Raw genomic sequence first — 18,263 nt, 5'->3', positions numbered from 1 at the left:
CCGGTAAACCAAAAACAACACTAATATGCCCTAAGGGAGGACCAATTACCAAGATGTGAATGTGGAAATTTGTTTACATATTTGAAATCACCTAATTTTTGTTACCTATCGTGCGTGGTCGAACTGAAGAAATCTATTTGACAAAGCCCCGGTCAATGAGATTTTATTATGTGAAAACGCCACTTTTTTTTGTTGACCGAAAATTCCGACGGTTAAACGAGGTCCGAATTGGATGAAATTTTTACACGGTCCCTAAATATATATACCAGTCACATCTATTGGTGTCGATCGACCATATTTTGAATTTGAGTTGTCGATCGCCGAAGTGTCCACTAATGTATTATAACCTTATATTAGGTTTATAATAAAACTATCACATTATGAAGCGACTATATGAAGGAAACTTCTCGGAATAGATCGACACCATCCGATGTGATCAATATATATATTTAATGACCATTTTAAAATTTCATGCAATTCGGACCTCGTTTAACCGTCGGAATTTCCGGTAAACCAAAAACAACACTAATATGCCCTAAGGGAGGACCAATTACCAAGATGTGAATGTGGAAATTTGTTTACATATTTGAAATCACCTAATTTTTGTTACCTATCGTGCGTGGTCGAACTGAAGAAATCTATTTGACAAAGCCCCGGTCAATGAGATTTTATTATGTGAAAACGCCACTTTTTTTTGTTGACCGAAAATTCCGACGGTTAAACGAGGTCCGAATTGGATGAAATTTTTACACGGTCCCTAAATATATATATCAATCACATCTATTGGTGTCGATCGACAATATTTCAAAACCAGAATTTATTTGTGACTTTTGTTTTAGAATGTTTTCTAACAATTCTTTTATTGTTTCAAACCCTTAAATTAGAGTATTATATTATTTTTCTAATACAAGCCCGTAAGGCCCGGCCCGTAAAAGCCCGCAAGGCCCGACCCGACCCGGCCCGCAAAAGCCCGCAAGGCCCGCCTTAGGTGGGCGGGCTTGGATCTTCGTATTTTTGAAAATACCCGGCCCGGCCCGGCCCGCCACTTATTTAAATTTATTAAGGCCCGGGCCGGCCCGGCCCGGGCCCGTCACTCATGGGCCGGGCCGGGCCGAGCCCGGCCCGTTGACGAGCCCTAGTCACCAATAATAATAAAAAATCGTTTGAGCTATGAAATGATTTGGAGAAAAACCGGAAAATTAACCGGAAAACCATGTTAAAATAACTCAAAACTGGATGAAATTTATTCTAGGAAAACATGGCAACAAAAACTGCGGAAATATGCGGAAAAAATAACGAGAAACGACGAAAAAATCGTCAGAAAACTCGCCGGAAACCGCGATGCTGATTGCTGGAAAACAGGCCGGCGGCGGCCGGAGGTTGGCCGGTCAGGAGGCCGGAGCTGCAGGTCTAACAGGGGATGCCAGCATGAACCAGGTGGTGGCGCTGGAAACGCCGGCAAGTGGCCGGAATGCGGCCAAAATGCCGGAAAACGTTCCGGATACGCCAAAATAGTAACCGGGAAAAACGACGTCAATTTTGACATTCCGATGTCCTTTTTTCAAAATTTAAGGTCTAAATTCACAATGTAGTACTATTGGGGTCTCATGTAACCCAAAAGCGGCCAATTTAAAAACCACGTGAGTTGCAAACGTTGACCATTCATGCGAGGTTTAAGACAATTAAAATTCTCACGAGATCATCTTGTAAATAAGGAATACGAGAAATTTTATTGAATATGCCAATATTTAATACAACACAACCAAACTTCCAATTCTAATAGACGACTTAAGCTAAAGTCAAGTAAGAAATATGGCAATGCCAACGTCATACTTGAAAAAATAGTAGGCAGAAAATATAGTCAAAATAGATTGACTTATCAAAAGTGCGTAGCAACAAAATCTTGCACATCGGATCGGGCGGAGCCTTAGCCTAAGGCTAAAAAATTTGCTAAGTTGAGAATGAAAGAATGTTACGTTTCCATCTCTAAAGTTTCCTCAATAAATAGATACGGGTGCCAAAAATTGCATGTGTTTCTTGTATGTGGAGCATGCATCAAGATCAACTCTGGTAATACAACGTCATAAACGTTTTATTGAGTCACTTTAAGTGTGTCCCATAAAATTTGTTATTTTTAGGATCTTTGTCAGTAAATATTACTGCTTCAGAGTATTGGATTTTAACTCAAATAAATGAGTATGTAGACCTTGGGATTATCGTTTGTAGACATGAGTTTAAGAAAACTCAAACATTCAAATAACAGTCGCGATGACGACGCATCCATAAGAAACGAGGGTTGTATAGGTTTCGAATACTTGAACTATTCAAGTATGCAACAAAAATTAGAAAGATTGTGATGTATATGGTGACAAAATAATCGATGCAGATCGGCGATTCTCATGATCGCACCCAAAACAGCGGTGCACTCAAGCGACCACACGAAATCGATTTCTTCCCTTTAAATAATAACGTGACTCCCCTAAGACCGTCACACGAAAAAACGTCGACAAAGAGGGGGAATCATATCCCTCTTTGGTCTCATCGGCGTTATAAGAAATGACGGAAAAGAGATATGAAAAAAGCTAAAAGCGCCCGATAATATATATATATATATATATATATATATATACAAAAACAGCAAATTTAAGAAAAACATACTTGTTGGTTTCCTAAAAAGACCAAATTTATCGTTATGCTAGAAAAGTTGCTAGCTGATGTCCTTTCGATATCTTCTCGAATGTAGAATTGGCTTCAATCTTTGTCCAATCAGTCACATTTTGTGACTAGAAGCAGTATTGTCTTGATTGTTTGCCAAATAAACAACGTATTTTAATTCCACGATCATACTGGAATGCACGAATATACATCGCGAAGTAAGTCTCGTAATTCGATGTTGTATCGTCATGTGATAAATTTCACCAAAATGAAAACATATGGTTAGTTTAAATTCATCACATAAATACACAGTAAAATCATAAGAATTATTGAAATAACAGTGAGGTAAAAGAAAACTTTTTTTTACCGAGAGCAAAAATTACCATACCCCTTTTTACCTATTTACCGAGAAGTAAAATCCTAAATCAAGCCGGGTTGGACCCATGGAAAACGGGTCGGGAGATTGTGGCCCAAAACTGCAGCCGACGTGCTGCGCTCGACAAGGGTCGTCGTTATCTGGGAATCATGGCGCCGTCATCGAGAGGTCCTGACGCACCTTTCATGGTCGGCGATGCCGCCAATAACCAATCGAAGCAGATCTTGCAGGTTCGCCGACGTGGAGTAATCATGGCTTTGAGGCTTGGGCCGCCGTTGTTGTCCTTCGTCAACTTTGCCGCTACGTGGGCAAGGCACGACGCCGGCGTGCGAGGGCAGTAGTGCAGCTTTGGAGAAGGGGCGGTGCCGTCTGGGGTGACCATTGCAGGTCGGAGGAAGAGGATGGGTGCCTAAAAAAGAGATCTGGGTGCCCATAGCAGCTTCGTCCCTATTTTGCTGTTGTTGCCGACAACAAATTGTCGGGAATTGCTTTGAATTTTTCTGGCAATTCTAAAAAGAAAAGGCTTTCGGAGACTGAGATTTCAGGGTTATGATTTATTTTTTCTAGTGGTTGCCTCTAACAGAAAACCTATTAAAACTAAGACACACAGAATAATAAAATAATAATTCACCCGTAACAACTTTTTTTGTTTGTAGGATAAAATTTACTTTGTCAAAACACGTGTGAACTCAATGTCGTAAAAAGAAGCGGCCAAATTCTTGATGTCCTGAACTTACTGCCCAAAAAGAAAATGAGAAAAAAAAAAGTGAAAAAAGGACCAATAAATAAACCAAGTCAAGTCAGTAGTCATGGCTCAGGAGGCTAAAACCCTACTAAAAACCCTCAACAGACCTCTGCCAAAAACAAAGAGCGCACAGAACCAATGCCTCCTTTCCACTTGACCCTCCGCTCCGCCCACCGCCGCCACATCACCCACCGAACCTTCTTCACCGACACCACCACCACCACAAACCGGGTCCGCGACCGCGGCCTCGACCACGTAGTGGAGCGGGAGAAAAACCTCCGGCCAATCATGAACATCAAGAACCTGATCAAATCAGAGCCCTCCAAATCCCTCCCCATTTCCCTCCTCACCAAATCCCGCCACTCCCTCCAAATCCCCACCCGCCCCGTCGACTTCGTTCGCCAATTCCCCTCCATCTTCCAAGAGTTCCTCCCCGCCGGCCTCTCCTCCGTCCACCCCCACCTCCGCCTCACTCCGCAGCTCCTCGACATCGACGCCAGAGAACAGCTCATGTACCAGACCCACTCCTACTCCCACCAAGCCGCCGACCGCCTCTTCAAGCTGTTAATGCTGGTCAGGAGCAACAGACTCCCTCTCAACGTCGTCGACCTTTTCAAATGGGATCTGGGCCTACCCGAGAATTATGTGGAGTCAATCGTGCCGGAGTTTCCGGATTATTTTAAAGTTGTGACCGGGAAGCCGGAGCTGGAGATGGTGTGCTGGAGTGATGAGCTGGCCACTTCTGTCATGGAGAAGAAAGCCAAAGCCAAAGGGGCAGTGCCGGCTGCGTTTCCGGTGCAGTTTTCGAGAGGGTTTGAGATGGATAAGAAGATGAAGAAGTGGATTGATGAGTGGCAGAAGCTGCCGTATGTGTCTCCTTATGAGAATGCAGCTCATCTTTCGTCGCAGAGTGACGAATCGGATAAGTGGGCAGTTGCGGTTCTGCATGAGCTGCTGCATATTTTGGTGCCGAAGAAGACTGATAAGGAGAATGTATTGGCTCTTGGGGAGTATTTGGGGATACGATCAAGGTTTAAGAGGGCGTTGCTTAACCATCCGGGGATATTGTATGTTTCGAGCAAGAACAGGACTCATACTGTTGTGTTGAGAGAGGGGTATAAGAGGGGTGCCATTATCGAGAATCATCCGCTGATGGATATAAGAAGCGAGTACATTCATCTGATGAATGCTGTGAAAGAAGATGATAAAGGGGTTAGTTCGAAGGAGAAGAAGAGGAAGAGGACGAAGGGAGATGAGGATGTTAAAGGGGAGGATGTAGATGAGGACGATGACGATGAAAATGTGGAAGAGCTGGGAGGGGAGTTGCGTGATTCGTCTGAGGGTGAAGTCGAGCATGATGAGGTTGATGGTGGAGAGGATGAGGAGGAGGATGAAGACGATGATGAGGAAGAAGAAGATAGGATGACAAGCATTGTAATGAACGATGCTAATACTAGAGGAAGAAGAGCTAGCAAGTCTAATTTTGATGTTACAAGACCTTCCTTAAGTGCTGGAAGAGGAGGTTCGAGTCAAAGAAGAGATTGGGGATCCGATAATGCTGAGAGAGGGAGGTCAGGTGGAGAATACCCTGGTAGGAGAGGAAACAGAGTCCCATCTGCAACTTCTAGGAGAACACAAGCTGATGTTAGGCATAATTTTGGTGAGAACTCTAGAGAAGGATCTAATCGCTCCAGAAGCAGGGGAAGATCTTCACCAGACAAGAAGACTTGTGTGTAGAGAAAGTCGTCTTGACTTCTGCAACAACATTCTGATAGGTTTGCTTTATGTTCTAGATATTCAGCGTGGAAATATATTTGCCTGCTTAATAATTTTGTGATTGACTATGTTATAGATACCCTATCTTGTGTTGGTTTTATGAGGTGATATGCATAGGACAAACTGTGTTTTCCTCTCTTAAAGGAATCCTGAAGCTCTTCTTCTTAAGAACAAAAAAGTACCTGTAAAATCTGTTTTCCTAAACAGTATATTGTTGCTCTCCAACAGTCTTTGAGGGAAATAAAACAATGAACATGCATCTTGTTTTATGAAATTTTAAGATCTGTGGTTTAAGAGAGAAAAGAATAAGAAAGATATAGAAGAGAATTCCAGTTCTAGATTATGTGATGTATGACTTTTAAGTTACCATTTTCGGCTATATTTGCCATTGTTTGCAGAAACCGTATTACGCTATCTACCACCTGTTTTCTAATAAAAAGATATCTACTATCCTTATGCATTTGCTGATCCTGACAGCAATTTGTAAAGCGGTGAAAAGTAGTTTTTTATTCCATCTTCTTAGGAAAGGGGTTGATTGCTTGATGAAGTTTTGTAACTTAACAAAATATCCTTGTTTTAAGCATGTCACAACATTTTTTAATCCCGTATCTCTACCCTATTAGGTTTCCTGATTATCTCTGTTTCTGTTCTGGTCTTCTTTAGGTTTATGCATTTTTTCTGTTCTTTTCCCATCTTGTAGTCTTGTTGGTGCATCTCATCCTATCGCATGGCCGGGTGCTTTTGACTGCAAATTCTTGCAATATGCATAACTACCATTTGTTCCTTTTCCTGGTTGTAACTTGGTAAAAATCAAGACTTGGAAGTTTTCATCGAGCACAATTTGAATCTTGACCTGCTTTTGCTCGTTTATCTACTAAATTACCTGATATGCTTATGACATTATTTCAGTTGGCATGATGTGTTGGCAAAGAAAACCTGCATCCCCCAAATGTGATGGAGACACTACTGGAAGATCTGTGTGCTTGAGGAAACTTTTATCTCAAATGGTAGTTAGAATAGACTGATACGAGTTGTAAGGGCTTTACATCTTATTCTGATCAGTCTTACTGATACAAGTTCTTTTGTTTGTTTGTTAGGAAATGAATATGATCCATTCTCTTTGATATCCTTAGTGAAAAGATGAATATGACCAATATACTGGGATGATTTTGAAACCAATGATTGGAGGATTTGAAAACGTCACATGACCGCCGCAGGTTTAATGAGACCATCAATTTGGAGTCTTGAACATTCTGCTGCGCACATATTCATTACTTTTCTTTATTTTAAATTTGTTGTAAGCCTCCAAACATCAGGAAATATTTCACCTTTTCTTTCAAAAATAAAAAGTAAAAAACATCCGGAAATGCATATAGAATCCGTTCTGAAGATCAAGTTCTATAGTTTCTGATGATTACGAAGTTCCACTAAATCCTGTATCTTTTATGGTTCTGTGCAAGCTATGATTTGTTACATGCTTATTTTGGACTTAAATGCATTGATCATCTATCTTCTATATGTTGAATACACTGAAGTGGATCTACAACAGTAATGCTGATTTGACCATCTCTCGGTTTCTGATTTGACCATTGTGCATTTGCAGGCCGTTTTTATGCCAATTCAGGTTGTTCTCATTGGAACTCTTTCTTCTTGTTTCCGGTTGCTTACTATTGTCGTATAAGTCTATTCTAACTACCATTGGAGATTAAAGTTTCCATGGAGATCTCTTCGTTTCTTTTTAAATACAGCAAGATATGGAGAAATTAAAACAAATTCTAGCACCTTTTATATATTTGCTATGCTTATACAGCACCTTGAGATCCTTGGGCACACCGTATACTAATGGAGAATGTTACCAGTAAGAAGCAGGCTTAAGCTTCCTAAAATCTATCTTCCTTCTCTCGACTGCTACATACAACGTCAACCAAAATCAATAACAAACTGGCACAATAAAATGATTAAGATCAATTAAAATAAGACATTTTGTATTTGAGATAATGTTGAACTACAAGCTATCAATGAATGATGATGTTCTTGCTCAGAATTGGTGTTGTAGCCCTGTGTGCTATTTCACCTTGACATTGTTAAGGCTTTAGTGGGGTTAAAATGTTAAACCCTAAGTAAAACTTACGTAGAATTTAGTCTTGTTTTTTCCTTCTGGATGCTATCTCTGCTGCCCAAGCTTTGCCTACATCAGTCTGGAACTTCCCTGCAAAAAAGAGATTAAATTTGGAAAACGTATATGAGTGTCTTGTAGTGTAACTCACAGCAATACACATGGGTAAATGCGACAACAAGAAAAGACTGCCGCTCCCAAGACTTCATTCTCATTTGGGGACTGGGGGCATGAATTATCAATGAACGTACAAATGAATCTGCCAGCTAATGGAGTAATTATAGAGGCAAATCTATATCAGTATTCAAAAGATTAAAAGAGTAAAAGAATACTGGGGATATGGATGCAGATAAAATATAAAAAACGAAAATGGTATATACCAGCAGTTGACTCGAAAAACTCTTCCAAGTCCTTTCCTTGATCTGAAATTAATGAATAGAAAGATCATTTAGCCACTCTTACACACGATAGGTGCAACCTTATATTCTTTGAATTTGTAATTATAGTTGATGGCCAACAAAATATATGTAATAATAGTAAATACTTAATATTGATTTTGATAATGTAACAGCGTGATATAACTGTAATACAAAAATGATAACCCAACAGAGAATAGCCTCACCATTCTCATATTCCAAGGCTTGAAGTATCATTTCCACCTGCATGAAAGAAACAGGTACAAAAATAAGCTAGTGTACAAACAATTGAGTACTAAGTCAACCGAGTTACTACTGCCATGAAGTTACGTTCTTGCAACTTCTTAGTCAGCTTCTATTAAACTAAAGTCTCTTCTTAGTCAAGTTATGTGCTACCTTACAGAATTTGTCTATACGACTCATAAATGACGACTCTTACTTAATTTTAATATTGAACTTAAGTATGAAAGTTCTCTCGTGTATTTCTATCATATTATAAAAAAGAACGGAGGCAATCCCAAACTGGTCGATGAACACAGTTGAAATTTAGAAGTATGTAGCTTATTCAACATATGTGTCTTCCAACATGACGTATACAAAGTTCATCAGTCGGCTGCCTATACATAATTTTCACCATATAGCAAGAGATATGTACAGACAACATACCTTGTCAAAGTCCTTGACAATTTTAGCTTCAGGGGAGGAGTTCCTCTCATATTCCAACCACAGTTCACCTAGTTCCTTAGCTGAAATTTGAAACATAAAGAACTAAAATATGAGAAACAGTTCACACTTTCAGGTATAATAGTTGCAGCTGTTATAATCTCGGAGGTACTAGTTTAATACCTATCGAGCCTCCACCAAGTAATTTGCACATGTGGTCAATTGCCTCTTGCTCCCGTCGATTCTTCTCTTCCTTCGGCACCCCATCTGATGGTGTTATATCCCCAACAATGGCTACCCAAGACATCACACATAACCACAACTTATAACTCAACAATCAACAAATTAAATTCACTTAATTTTCAAGAAAAAGACAACCACTTAATATTTGAATATAATTTCCTATTACCCAATAAGCACAAGTAAGTGGACAACTAGGATTTCATCCATCAAAAACTAAAATCTTAGAGTTCTAATGCCCACTTTGTATAACACGCCCATAGTACAAAACGAAAGCTCATTTTCATATACAATGTATGTTCACTTCCTCATTTGAACTCAGAAAACAACAATGTTGATAATTTAATTTTGTTTCACCTTCAGCAATGTCATGAACAATGGCTATCTTTATGCACCTGAAACATTGTAAAACCGAAAACTTAGAACACACTAGGAGCAGCATCAGCACAAAAATCGAAGTGAACGACAAAACTCAACTTGTCACGATTGAGACCAGGAATATCTGAAGCAATGAGCGCCATCAAGCCCATGCGGTACATATGGTCAGCTATAGACTCTGGATCCTTCACATCTCTCTTAACCCATCCAGCTCTCTTCGTCGTCTTCAAACCACAATCACAACCACAATCAGAAACCCATTGAGATTCAAAAGCTTCAAGGACGAAGTGTGGAATTGATTACCTTGAGGCGGTGACAGAGGGAGAGGAAATCAATGGCGGAGGAGGCGGAAGGAGGAGAGGAAGAGGTTGGGTCACCGGTAGTGTTGGACGACGGCGAAGACGAAGCTTCGGTGGCCATGCGGTGGGGCCTAGAAGAAGAAGGAGGAGGAGGAGAGGGGAAGGTGGGCTTGAAGGATGTGAGGGGAGAGGAGAAGAGAGAGGGGGTTAGGAGGAGCGATTTACAGAGGAACACTCTGCTCATTGTTTTCTGTATTCTATTCTTTTATCGATTTTGATTTTTGTAGCTTCCTCAACTATCGGTCACATTTCTGATTTAGGTCCCAAAAAATAGCATGAATGTGTCCGAAGAAGAAGAGCAAAGCAAACGAAGCATGCCCAAAACTAAACCAACCCCTTGGTCTATACGAATATTTTTTTTAAAAAATATTAGAATGTTTCTTATTAAATGATATGGAGGATTCGGAGTCCTAATCTATTACGGAGATGCTAATTTATCTCCTAACAGGAAACCTATTAGGCTAAGACACACACAAAGTAGAATAGTAATTCTCCCGGAACACTCCCCCTTGTGTCGCATGCCTAGGTTGCATGGTGCACACATCATTGCCATGGTAAAAACCTTGTCAAGCAAAATAAAAACCTCTTGGTTAATAACAAAAGCTTCATCGAAGGGAAAAAGAGCACAACGCACCATCTACATTTGATAGCATCATGTGAGGTAGACTCCCCCTGAAGTCTACAAAACAACTCCCTCTGATTAGTGCCACAATCATGGAGTACAAAGAACAACGTATACAACGTTCATTACATGCTTCTCAAACGTACTCTTGGGCCAAAGATTAATCATTAATCTAGCCACACATCCTTATATCATACATACTATACTTAGCCAAACTTAGATCTTAGGAAACAAGATTGCATAATAACTCAAAACAAGAGTTTGCAATGAAAATCAGATTCTCAGATAGAATGACCTTCACTCACTTAAACGGTCATAACTTCTTCGTCAAAATAGGTATCAGCGAACCGTAAAATGTTCTGGAAAGTAGAAACCTGTGGCTTTCCAATGACATAAAGTTCACAATCTAATCTGATCGGAGCAGTTCACAGTACTCTATCGAAGTTGACTGACTTACAAATTTCCGGACAGAACCGTCCTACTTTGCTAAAACGGCCATAACTCACTCACTATGATAGCTATGAATAAATTGTTGGTTGTCCCTGGAAAGTAGACACATAGACCTTTCCAACGGTACCAAGTTCACCATATTTCATCAAGCGAGCTGTCTTGTAGGTCTCGTTGAAGTTGACCTACGAAACTGGACAGATTCTGATTTGTCACATTCAATGTGTCTTTCGCAAAAAGAATGGGGGAATTGACCAATGAAGGACTGATTTTGGTCTGAGACTGAACCGTACGCATCCTCTACGCTACCAGTGTCGACTGCTACACCAAGGCGTACGTTGATATTGTTGGAGCTGCTGGCGGCGTTGGTGTGGATATGATTTGTGTTGGTTCACTAAGTGTAGAACTAAACCCATGTCAAGGGAGCAATGCAAGTCCAACGACAATACATAGGCGCAGAGTTAATCACGTCATAATGAAAGCAATAGTGTCCCAACAACACTTACATATATGAATCTATAGCTCATTGAATCTCTTCATCATCTTTACTTAGACGGAATAGAGAATCAAGAATTAGCTTTCATATGAACACATATGGGTATGAGTTCTTGCAATCAAGAATCAAGAAATGCCGGAACAGTAACTGGGCAAAAAGACGTCAATTTTGACGTTCCGAGTTCCGTTTTCCAAATTTTAAGGTCCAAAATCACAATGTATTGCTATTGGGGTCCCATGTAACCCAAAAGCGGCCAATTTAAAAACCACGTGAATTGCAAACGTTGACCATGCATGCTAAGCCAAGGCAAATAAAATTCTCACGAGTCCATCTTGTAAACAAGAAATACGAGAAATTTTATAGAATATGCCAATATTTAATACAACACAACCAAACTTCCAATTCCAATAGACGACTTAAACTAAAGTCGAGCAAGAAACATGGTAATGCCAACGTCATACTTGAAAAATAGTAAGTAGAAGACATAGTTAAAATAGATTGACTAATCAAAAGTCTGTAGCAACAAAATCTTGCATATCAAATCGGGCGGAGCCTTAGCCTGAGGCTAAAAAATGTTTGCTTACTTGAGAATGGAAGAATGTTACGTTTCCATCTCCAAAATTCTCTCAAAAAATAAATACAGGTGCCAAAAATGGCATGCGTTTCTTGGATGTGGAGTATGCATCAAGGTCAATTCTGATAATACAACGTCATAGACGTTCATTAAATCACTTGAACTGTGTCCCATAGAATTCATTATTTTTTTTGGGATCTTTTGTCAGCAAATAGTATTGCTTCAAAGTAATGAATTTCAACTCAAATAAATGAGTACGTAGACCTTGGGATTATCGTTTATAGACATAAGTTTAAGAAAACTCAAACATTCAAATAACAGTCGCGATGGCAACGCATCCATAAGAAACGAGGGTTGTATAAGTTTCGAATAATCAAAACTATTCAAGTATGTAACCGGAATTAGAAGGGTTGTGATGTATATGGTCACAAAATAATCGATGCATATCGGCGATACTCATGATCGCACCCAAAACAGCGGTGTATTCAGACAACCACACGAAATCGATTTCTTTCCTTTAAATAATAGCGTGACTCCCCTAAGACCGTCACAGAAAACATCGACCAAGAGGGGAAACCCATCCCTCTATAGTCTCATCGGCGTTAGAAGAAAGGCCGGAATTAAGAAAAGAAGAAGGCTAATAGCGCCCGATATAATATATCTATACGTTCAAAAACGGGAACATTTATGAAAATTTACCTTTGAAGGTTTGTAGTATACGGGAGTAGCTTCTCTTGAGCGAAGTCCTTGCTTGTGAATTTCGCGTTTCTTGCGTGAATATGCGCGATGAGCAATTTTGAATGCTTTGATGCGGGGACTTGCGGGGCAAAAATATGTTTTTGTAGAGCGAATGCGGAGGAGACCCTGCAGAGCTGCGGGGTTGCATTCCTGCGTGCAGGGGCTGGCGGCAGGAGCTGTGGGGAGGGCTGCGGGCAGGGCTGCGTGCGGGGCTGCAGGGGGGGGGCTGCGAGCAGGGGCTGCGTGCAGGGCTGTGGGCAGGGCTGCGTGCGTGCAGAGGCTGCAGGGCAAGAGGGGGGTCGCAGTGGCTACAGGGCAGGATGCGGGGGCTGCAGGGGTCGCGTGCAGGGGGGTTGCAGTGGCGGCGAGTAGGAGGTGCGCCGGCGAGGAGATGCTGGAGGCCGGAGACGACGGCGGCCGGCGGAGGAGAAGAGAAAAAAAAATTCTAGGGCTCTAAAAGTTCAGGGTTTTAGGGCAAAGTGCGTGATAACCTATTTCAGGATGAAATAATTGTGTATTATTGAATGATATGGGGGCCTATATATAGGCATTACAAAACCACAATCCCGTAGGATTCGGAGTCCTAATCTATTACGGAGATGCTAATCTATCTCCTAACAGGAAACGTATTAGGCTAAGACACACAAGGGTAGAATAGTAATTCTCCCGGAACATAGAAACGATAATATGATTATCATTTGGTCACATGAGTCTCTCTTTATAAATATGAGAAGTCTCATTGCCAATAACACAAATTTCTCACTATGTTGCTTTTGAACGTAAATCCAATGTAATATATCCCACATTGGCCAACAGAGAGTGGGTGATATGCTTATATGTACATGTCAACCTCCATCTAACACGAGGCCTTTTGGGGGCTCACTGACTTCGGAGGGGATGTGAACTCCGAAGTTAAGCAAGTTTAGCCTATAGCAATCTCATGATGGGTGACTAACTGGGAAGTTGCTCGTGAGCTCTGAGAAACAAAACTGTGAGGGCCAGAGAGGAGCAGACAATATCATGTTACGGCGGAGTAGGTCCCGGAATGTGACAATTTGGTATGAGAGCCACTCTGTCGTATGGTACGAGTGTGCAGACGAGGACGTCGAACTCATATGGGGTGGATTGTAATATCCCACATCGGCCAATGGAGATGGGGTGATGTGTCTTATATGTACATGCCCAATACGAGGTTTTTTGGGGACTCACTGGTTTCAGAGGGGATGAGAAATCTGAAGTTAAGCAAGTTGAGCCTAGAGCAATCTCAAGATGGGTGACCTATTGGGAAGTTGCTCGTTAGCTCCCAAAAACAAAACCGTGAGGGCCAGAGAAGAGAGTGCCAAAAGCGGACATAAAACAACCATTTAACAAAACAAATGGTCCCGGAATGTAACACCGAATGACACTTAGGTTCACCCTGTTACTAGACGACAACAACCATTTGACAAAACAAAGAACTTGTTGCTTACCTAAAGCAGACAAGACACTAATAGTGCACATACAGGCACAAAACGCAACTAGTCATGCACAACTAAGATAGTGATTTATTATTCGCATAAAGCAAAACAAAATTAAACAACATAGATAAACATAAAACTTAATTAAAACAACAACTAAGGTAGAGCCCAAGAATTGTGCCCAAATCCCTTGACAAGGCATGAAAAGACCCACTATCTATGTTTGGATCAAAATGAAAATTCAAGAATTGAAGCTTGAAAGTAAACAGTGCAGAGAAATAAAAATAGGTAGAAATGTAGAGAAAATGAAAATACTGAAGTTCATTGATACTTCAAAATGGAAATGGATACAGATCATATAGAGCTATCAGCTGGTCCTCACAAGTGTGTCTACCGACACCACTATGACTAGGAAATATCTTGAGGGACCAATATATATGATCATGATAAAACAAGGTTCAAAATCTCCCCGATATTTCCGATATATCCTCCAATATTTTCGATATATCTTCTGATATTTCCCTTTTTCAAAAAAAGATATATCTTAGGGGTAAATATTTTATTTTTTCCCATATCTGAAATATTTCTCCGATAACATAAAATATCTCAGATATTTACGATATATCATATATATCTTTGATATTTTGGAGAAATATCTGAAAATTTCAGTAAAAAAAATTATTTCAACTTGAGGATATCTCGGACTCTCGGAGAAAAGTTTTTGATTAATTAATCACATCAAGCCTCGAGGGATATCGAAAATAAGAGTAGAAAAGTAGTCCCTCAATTGGCTACTTTATAATTTTTTCATAAACGATATCTGGATTAGGAGTGAAGGTTCAAGTCTTAACTCTTAAGAGTCAACCCATATCAATGACAAATGCTCTCATTGACCTCGATGATGAAAATGGAACCCTCCTCCACATGTCGTAGAAAAGGCAACTGATTTTAGAATTGATGTAAAACATGTAGTATTTGATGAAGTTGGAGCCCCGAGTGATGATTCTGATAATGCTAGTGTGTGGGGCGACATAGCAACTCCAGATAGTTCAGATGATGGTGGTGGTGGTGGTGGAAGTCGACAAGGTGGTGGAGATATAAGGTTTGAATATGGACAATCTTATGTAGGTGGAGGATTTGAGCAGTTTACTTGTGAAAGTAATTTTGATCATGCTACCTAAGATGAGGATCATGGATCTAAAGCAAGTGGTCATGGTGCACAACAACATAATAGGTGCGGGAGGAGGACAAAATGAGTCATTGATGATCAAAGTATTCCATCTAATGTTACTTCAATTAACTTAAGTTTTGATTCTATCAGTTTGGGCATAGAGCACAGTGGGATGTGAAACGAATCACAAGAAGTCAACTATCAATCTGGTTATTATATTTTAGAGCAGTATGGTCAGTTTAGAGAAGTATATTGTCAATCATTGAGTTAGATTCATCCTTACTATCCTTTTTCTCGAAACAACTGTCGACAACTCAAAAGAGATATATGACTATTATGTTAACCATTACAATTCGTACTATATGGCTCGTATGTCTTGGGCAGAGTATTGTAGTTTTATTGACCAACGTGTGTCTTTTCAAGCACCTAGAGTCTTTTTGGTACTAGATAAAGTTAATAATTGTATATGTTTGTATGTGATTCAATAATAAATAAATTTGAAACATGAACGATATATATTTTTTCAAATATCCCCGATATATCTAATATCTCCATTTAAAAAAAATGATATATCTACCGATACCAATATTTTGAACCTTGTGGTAAAGCAGTAAAATAGGTTGTATCCTAACAATCTATGTGCAGACCAACAAACCAGTAGAAGATAATACCAAAACTTGTCGGCCCAATACACAAGCTAGCAATCCAATCATCGCACCACCCCGGCTGCTGTTGTCCCATAGCAGTCGTCGAGCCTCTAACATCAACACGTTGTCTTTGTTATAGCTAATTAAAAATATTAACAGTCACTCCTAAACGACTATAAGGAACAACAAAATGGTAGGATCCAATCCAGCACACCGTTCCTCTGTAGAAGAATCTCGCATCACAGCACCATCGCTGATTAGATTCCTAGATGCTAATGCGATATGACGAAGACCCAATTTGCCACCAGTCCAAATTCGTTACCACGACGTAGCCTCTTCCTCAAACCAGAAGAGAAGAAATATGAGTAAATTCCTCCAACGGTACCTGATGTATGACTACTTGGACAATTCGGTATCTGATGTGAAAACATACAATTTAGTACCTGAAATTCTCATTTGTAAGCCATTTTGATATCTCTATTAATTTTCATCATATTTTCTGAGTTATATTCGTCATTCTAGCCATAAACTCATTAAATCCATAGACATATGCTCTTTCAAATATCATCTAATTAATGCTAACCAACCATTAAAATTACTCTGACAAACTATGAGCAACGACCAACTGATCATTTTGCTCTAAAATCAATAATCATACTTGCATAATCTAACTCAATTCCCACTATCTTTAAAGTTTGATAAAAATGCTATAATTCATTTTCTCTATAAATTTATATGTGTATTGTTATAGTTGTTTCGTTGATTTGGTTTTATAATCCTGAAATTCAAAAATTAAAAAGATTTAACGGTTGAATTTTGAGGTATGAAAGTCTTAAAAAAACAAAATATTGAATTTATGGAAAATTGAGGTGTAAATAGCATTTTAGCTATTTGTAAAAGTGAATTGGAGGTAAGTTGAGTATAGAGGTCTAAGTGTCATTTTAAGAGGTATAAATAGAAACTCCCTTAATAAAATAATGAAATATTAAAAAATATAATAATTTGATTTGGAAAGTAATAAAGGGTAAGAAGAGACTTATGCACAAAATTAACACATATTTTAAGAAGAACTGAAGTCAGGAGTTCCACCGAGCGAACAGTGCCAACTGCATGGCACGTTGGAGTCTTAGATTAGCTTTTCCTAAGAGTAGATGGGGTTTGAAAAACGCGCTCCACGCGCCTCTCTTCGAGGGGTGCTAGGGTTTGTGCCGAGTTTTCTTGCTACCATCCTAATTGATCCCTTCTCTAGCTCCAAAATTGTCCTTTGAGTTGCTTGGGTTCTCTTGTGGAGGACTACATGGCCTGGGTTAGCGAAAAGTGAACACCTAAGGAGAGTAGAGGAAAACCTACTGTCTTTTTTGTGTGAGTCCCAATATTGGGAAATCTGGAAAATTTGAGCTGTTAGCGGCTCACATCATGAAAATCCTATTAGCTATGGTATTTTTGTTCAGTTTTTCAAGAAAAAATCCAACCATTACCGATTGTGGTATCGTTGGATGGAGATGATTGTTCTTCTGCAAAGGCGCCTCGCTGCTTCTGCTCTGGGATTTTGCAATAGACGTTGTAATAATCCGAATTTTTAGAAACTAAATGTCGAGTATTTTCAAAGTGTTAAACTTGTGAAATTAATTCAAGACGACAATTGGAGGTTTGCGACATTTCGAAATGAAAACGGAAACGTTCTCGGATCGTTTAATTAGAAAACGTAACGTTACCGCAACGTATAGATCGACTTTTATTCTGTCGCTCGGTTGCGAAAACTTCCTTCACAAAAGTCGTAGAGCTCATCGATACGAGTTCGTGGACACGTCACGCGTTCGAATCGGACGTGAAAGTTATTAACGTTTGAAGTTCGTTTCCGATTTTGAAAATAGTATAAAAAGAAGGAGAGGAGATTAAAAATCAGAAAATCAGTTTTTTTCCAAAAATCAGCTCGGGTACTGTTCACCCGACCCAAAAATCTTCTCCGGCCGATTTCTCCACCATCCGACGTCGCCTCGTGTCGTGCCACCTATCAAACTGACGGGCTCGACGATCTCCATCTTTTGGGCTACGCCTTGCACTTTGGCGACAACCACACACGGTGCAGCAACCGCCAGAAGTTACTGCTGTGGCGGCGCCGCCTCCTCCGGCCACCATAGCTCGAGATTCTTGGGGGGTTTTGCTTGTCTCAGTCCCAGCCACATTCCCACAAAAGGAATCGAGCCAAAACGAAGTGTAAGTACCCGAATCAAAATTTCAATTTCTAGGGTTTGTGAATAGTACCGAATTTATGTTCTTCGTTGTTTGGACTGTTTAGGCTCAGATTTAGACCTTGGTGTCAACTAGGAAGTTGTTGGAAATGTTGTTTAGGTTGTGGTGGTGAAATTTGGTGATGATTGGTGGCG

General features: G+C 40.0%; 2 protein-coding genes across 8 annotated transcripts; one reads left to right on the top strand and one right to left on the bottom strand.

Moving 5' to 3' along the window:
- Positions 1–3,860: 3,860 nt before the first annotated feature.
- LOC126791028 (protein WHAT'S THIS FACTOR 9, mitochondrial) lies at positions 3,861–6,994 on the top strand. Of its 4 annotated transcripts, none has more exons than XR_007671782.1 (3): positions 3,861–5,551; positions 6,253–6,355; positions 6,462–6,989. XR_007671782.1 is itself a non-coding variant. In XM_050517418.1 (2 exons), exon 1 carries the CDS (start codon positions 3,915–3,917, stop codon positions 5,511–5,513), a length of 1,599 nt encoding a protein of 532 aa, XP_050373375.1. In that variant the 5' UTR covers positions 3,861–3,914; the 3' UTR covers positions 5,514–5,551; positions 6,462–6,988. The 4 variants fall into 4 exon arrangements, 1 of the variants encoding a protein (XP_050373375.1); XR_007671780.1 differs by lacking the exon at positions 6,253–6,355 and having other exon boundaries at positions 6,462–6,559; positions 6,650–6,986; XR_007671781.1 differs by having other exon boundaries at positions 3,861–6,355; positions 6,462–6,994.
- Positions 6,995–7,408: 414 nt separating this feature from the next.
- Positions 7,409–9,953, bottom strand: LOC126791029 (uncharacterized). Of its 4 annotated transcripts, none has more exons than XM_050517421.1 (9): positions 9,669–9,953; positions 9,465–9,589; positions 9,345–9,382; positions 8,931–9,041; positions 8,751–8,830; positions 8,291–8,327; positions 8,049–8,090; positions 7,684–7,761; positions 7,409–7,457 (listed from the first exon to the last, which is right to left on the bottom strand). In XM_050517421.1, exons 1-8 carry the CDS (start codon positions 9,906–9,908, stop codon positions 7,691–7,693), a joined length of 744 nt encoding a protein of 247 aa, XP_050373378.1. In that variant the 5' UTR covers positions 9,909–9,953; the 3' UTR covers positions 7,409–7,457; positions 7,684–7,690. The 4 variants fall into 4 exon arrangements, with proteins under 4 accessions (XP_050373378.1, XP_050373379.1, XP_050373377.1 ...); XM_050517422.1 differs by having other exon boundaries at positions 7,442–7,460; XM_050517420.1 differs by lacking the exon at positions 7,409–7,457 and adding an exon at positions 7,475–7,493.
- Positions 9,954–18,263: the final 8,310 nt, after the last annotated feature.

Source organism: Argentina anserina, chromosome 4 (assembly GCF_933775445.1).
Source record: "Argentina anserina chromosome 4, drPotAnse1.1, whole genome shotgun sequence".
NCBI classification, from domain to species: Eukaryota; Viridiplantae; Streptophyta; class Magnoliopsida; order Rosales; family Rosaceae; genus Argentina; species Argentina anserina.
This window is presented reverse-complemented; position numbering and strand designations above follow the sequence as displayed.

What these genes read in the sequence shown, in the direction of transcription:
- LOC126791028 (XM_050517418.1), top strand. Translation starts at nt 3,915, where the DNA reads ATGCCTCCTTTCCACTTGACCCTCCGCTCCGCCCACCGCCGCCACATC.
- LOC126791029 (XM_050517421.1), bottom strand. Translation starts at nt 9,908, where the DNA reads ATGAGCAGAGTGTTCCTCTGTAAATCGCTCCTCCTAACCCCCTCTCTC. An exon ending in TGTTCATGACATTGCTGAAG is followed by an intron (nt 9,042 to 9,344) that starts GTGAAACAAAAT and finishes TGTCTTGGGTAG; the next exon opens with CCATTGTTGGGGATATAACA. An exon ending in GTTTTTCGAGTCAACTGCTG is followed by an intron (nt 7,762 to 8,048) that starts GTATATACCATT and finishes TCTTTTTTGCAG; the next exon opens with GGAAGTTCCAGACTGATGTA.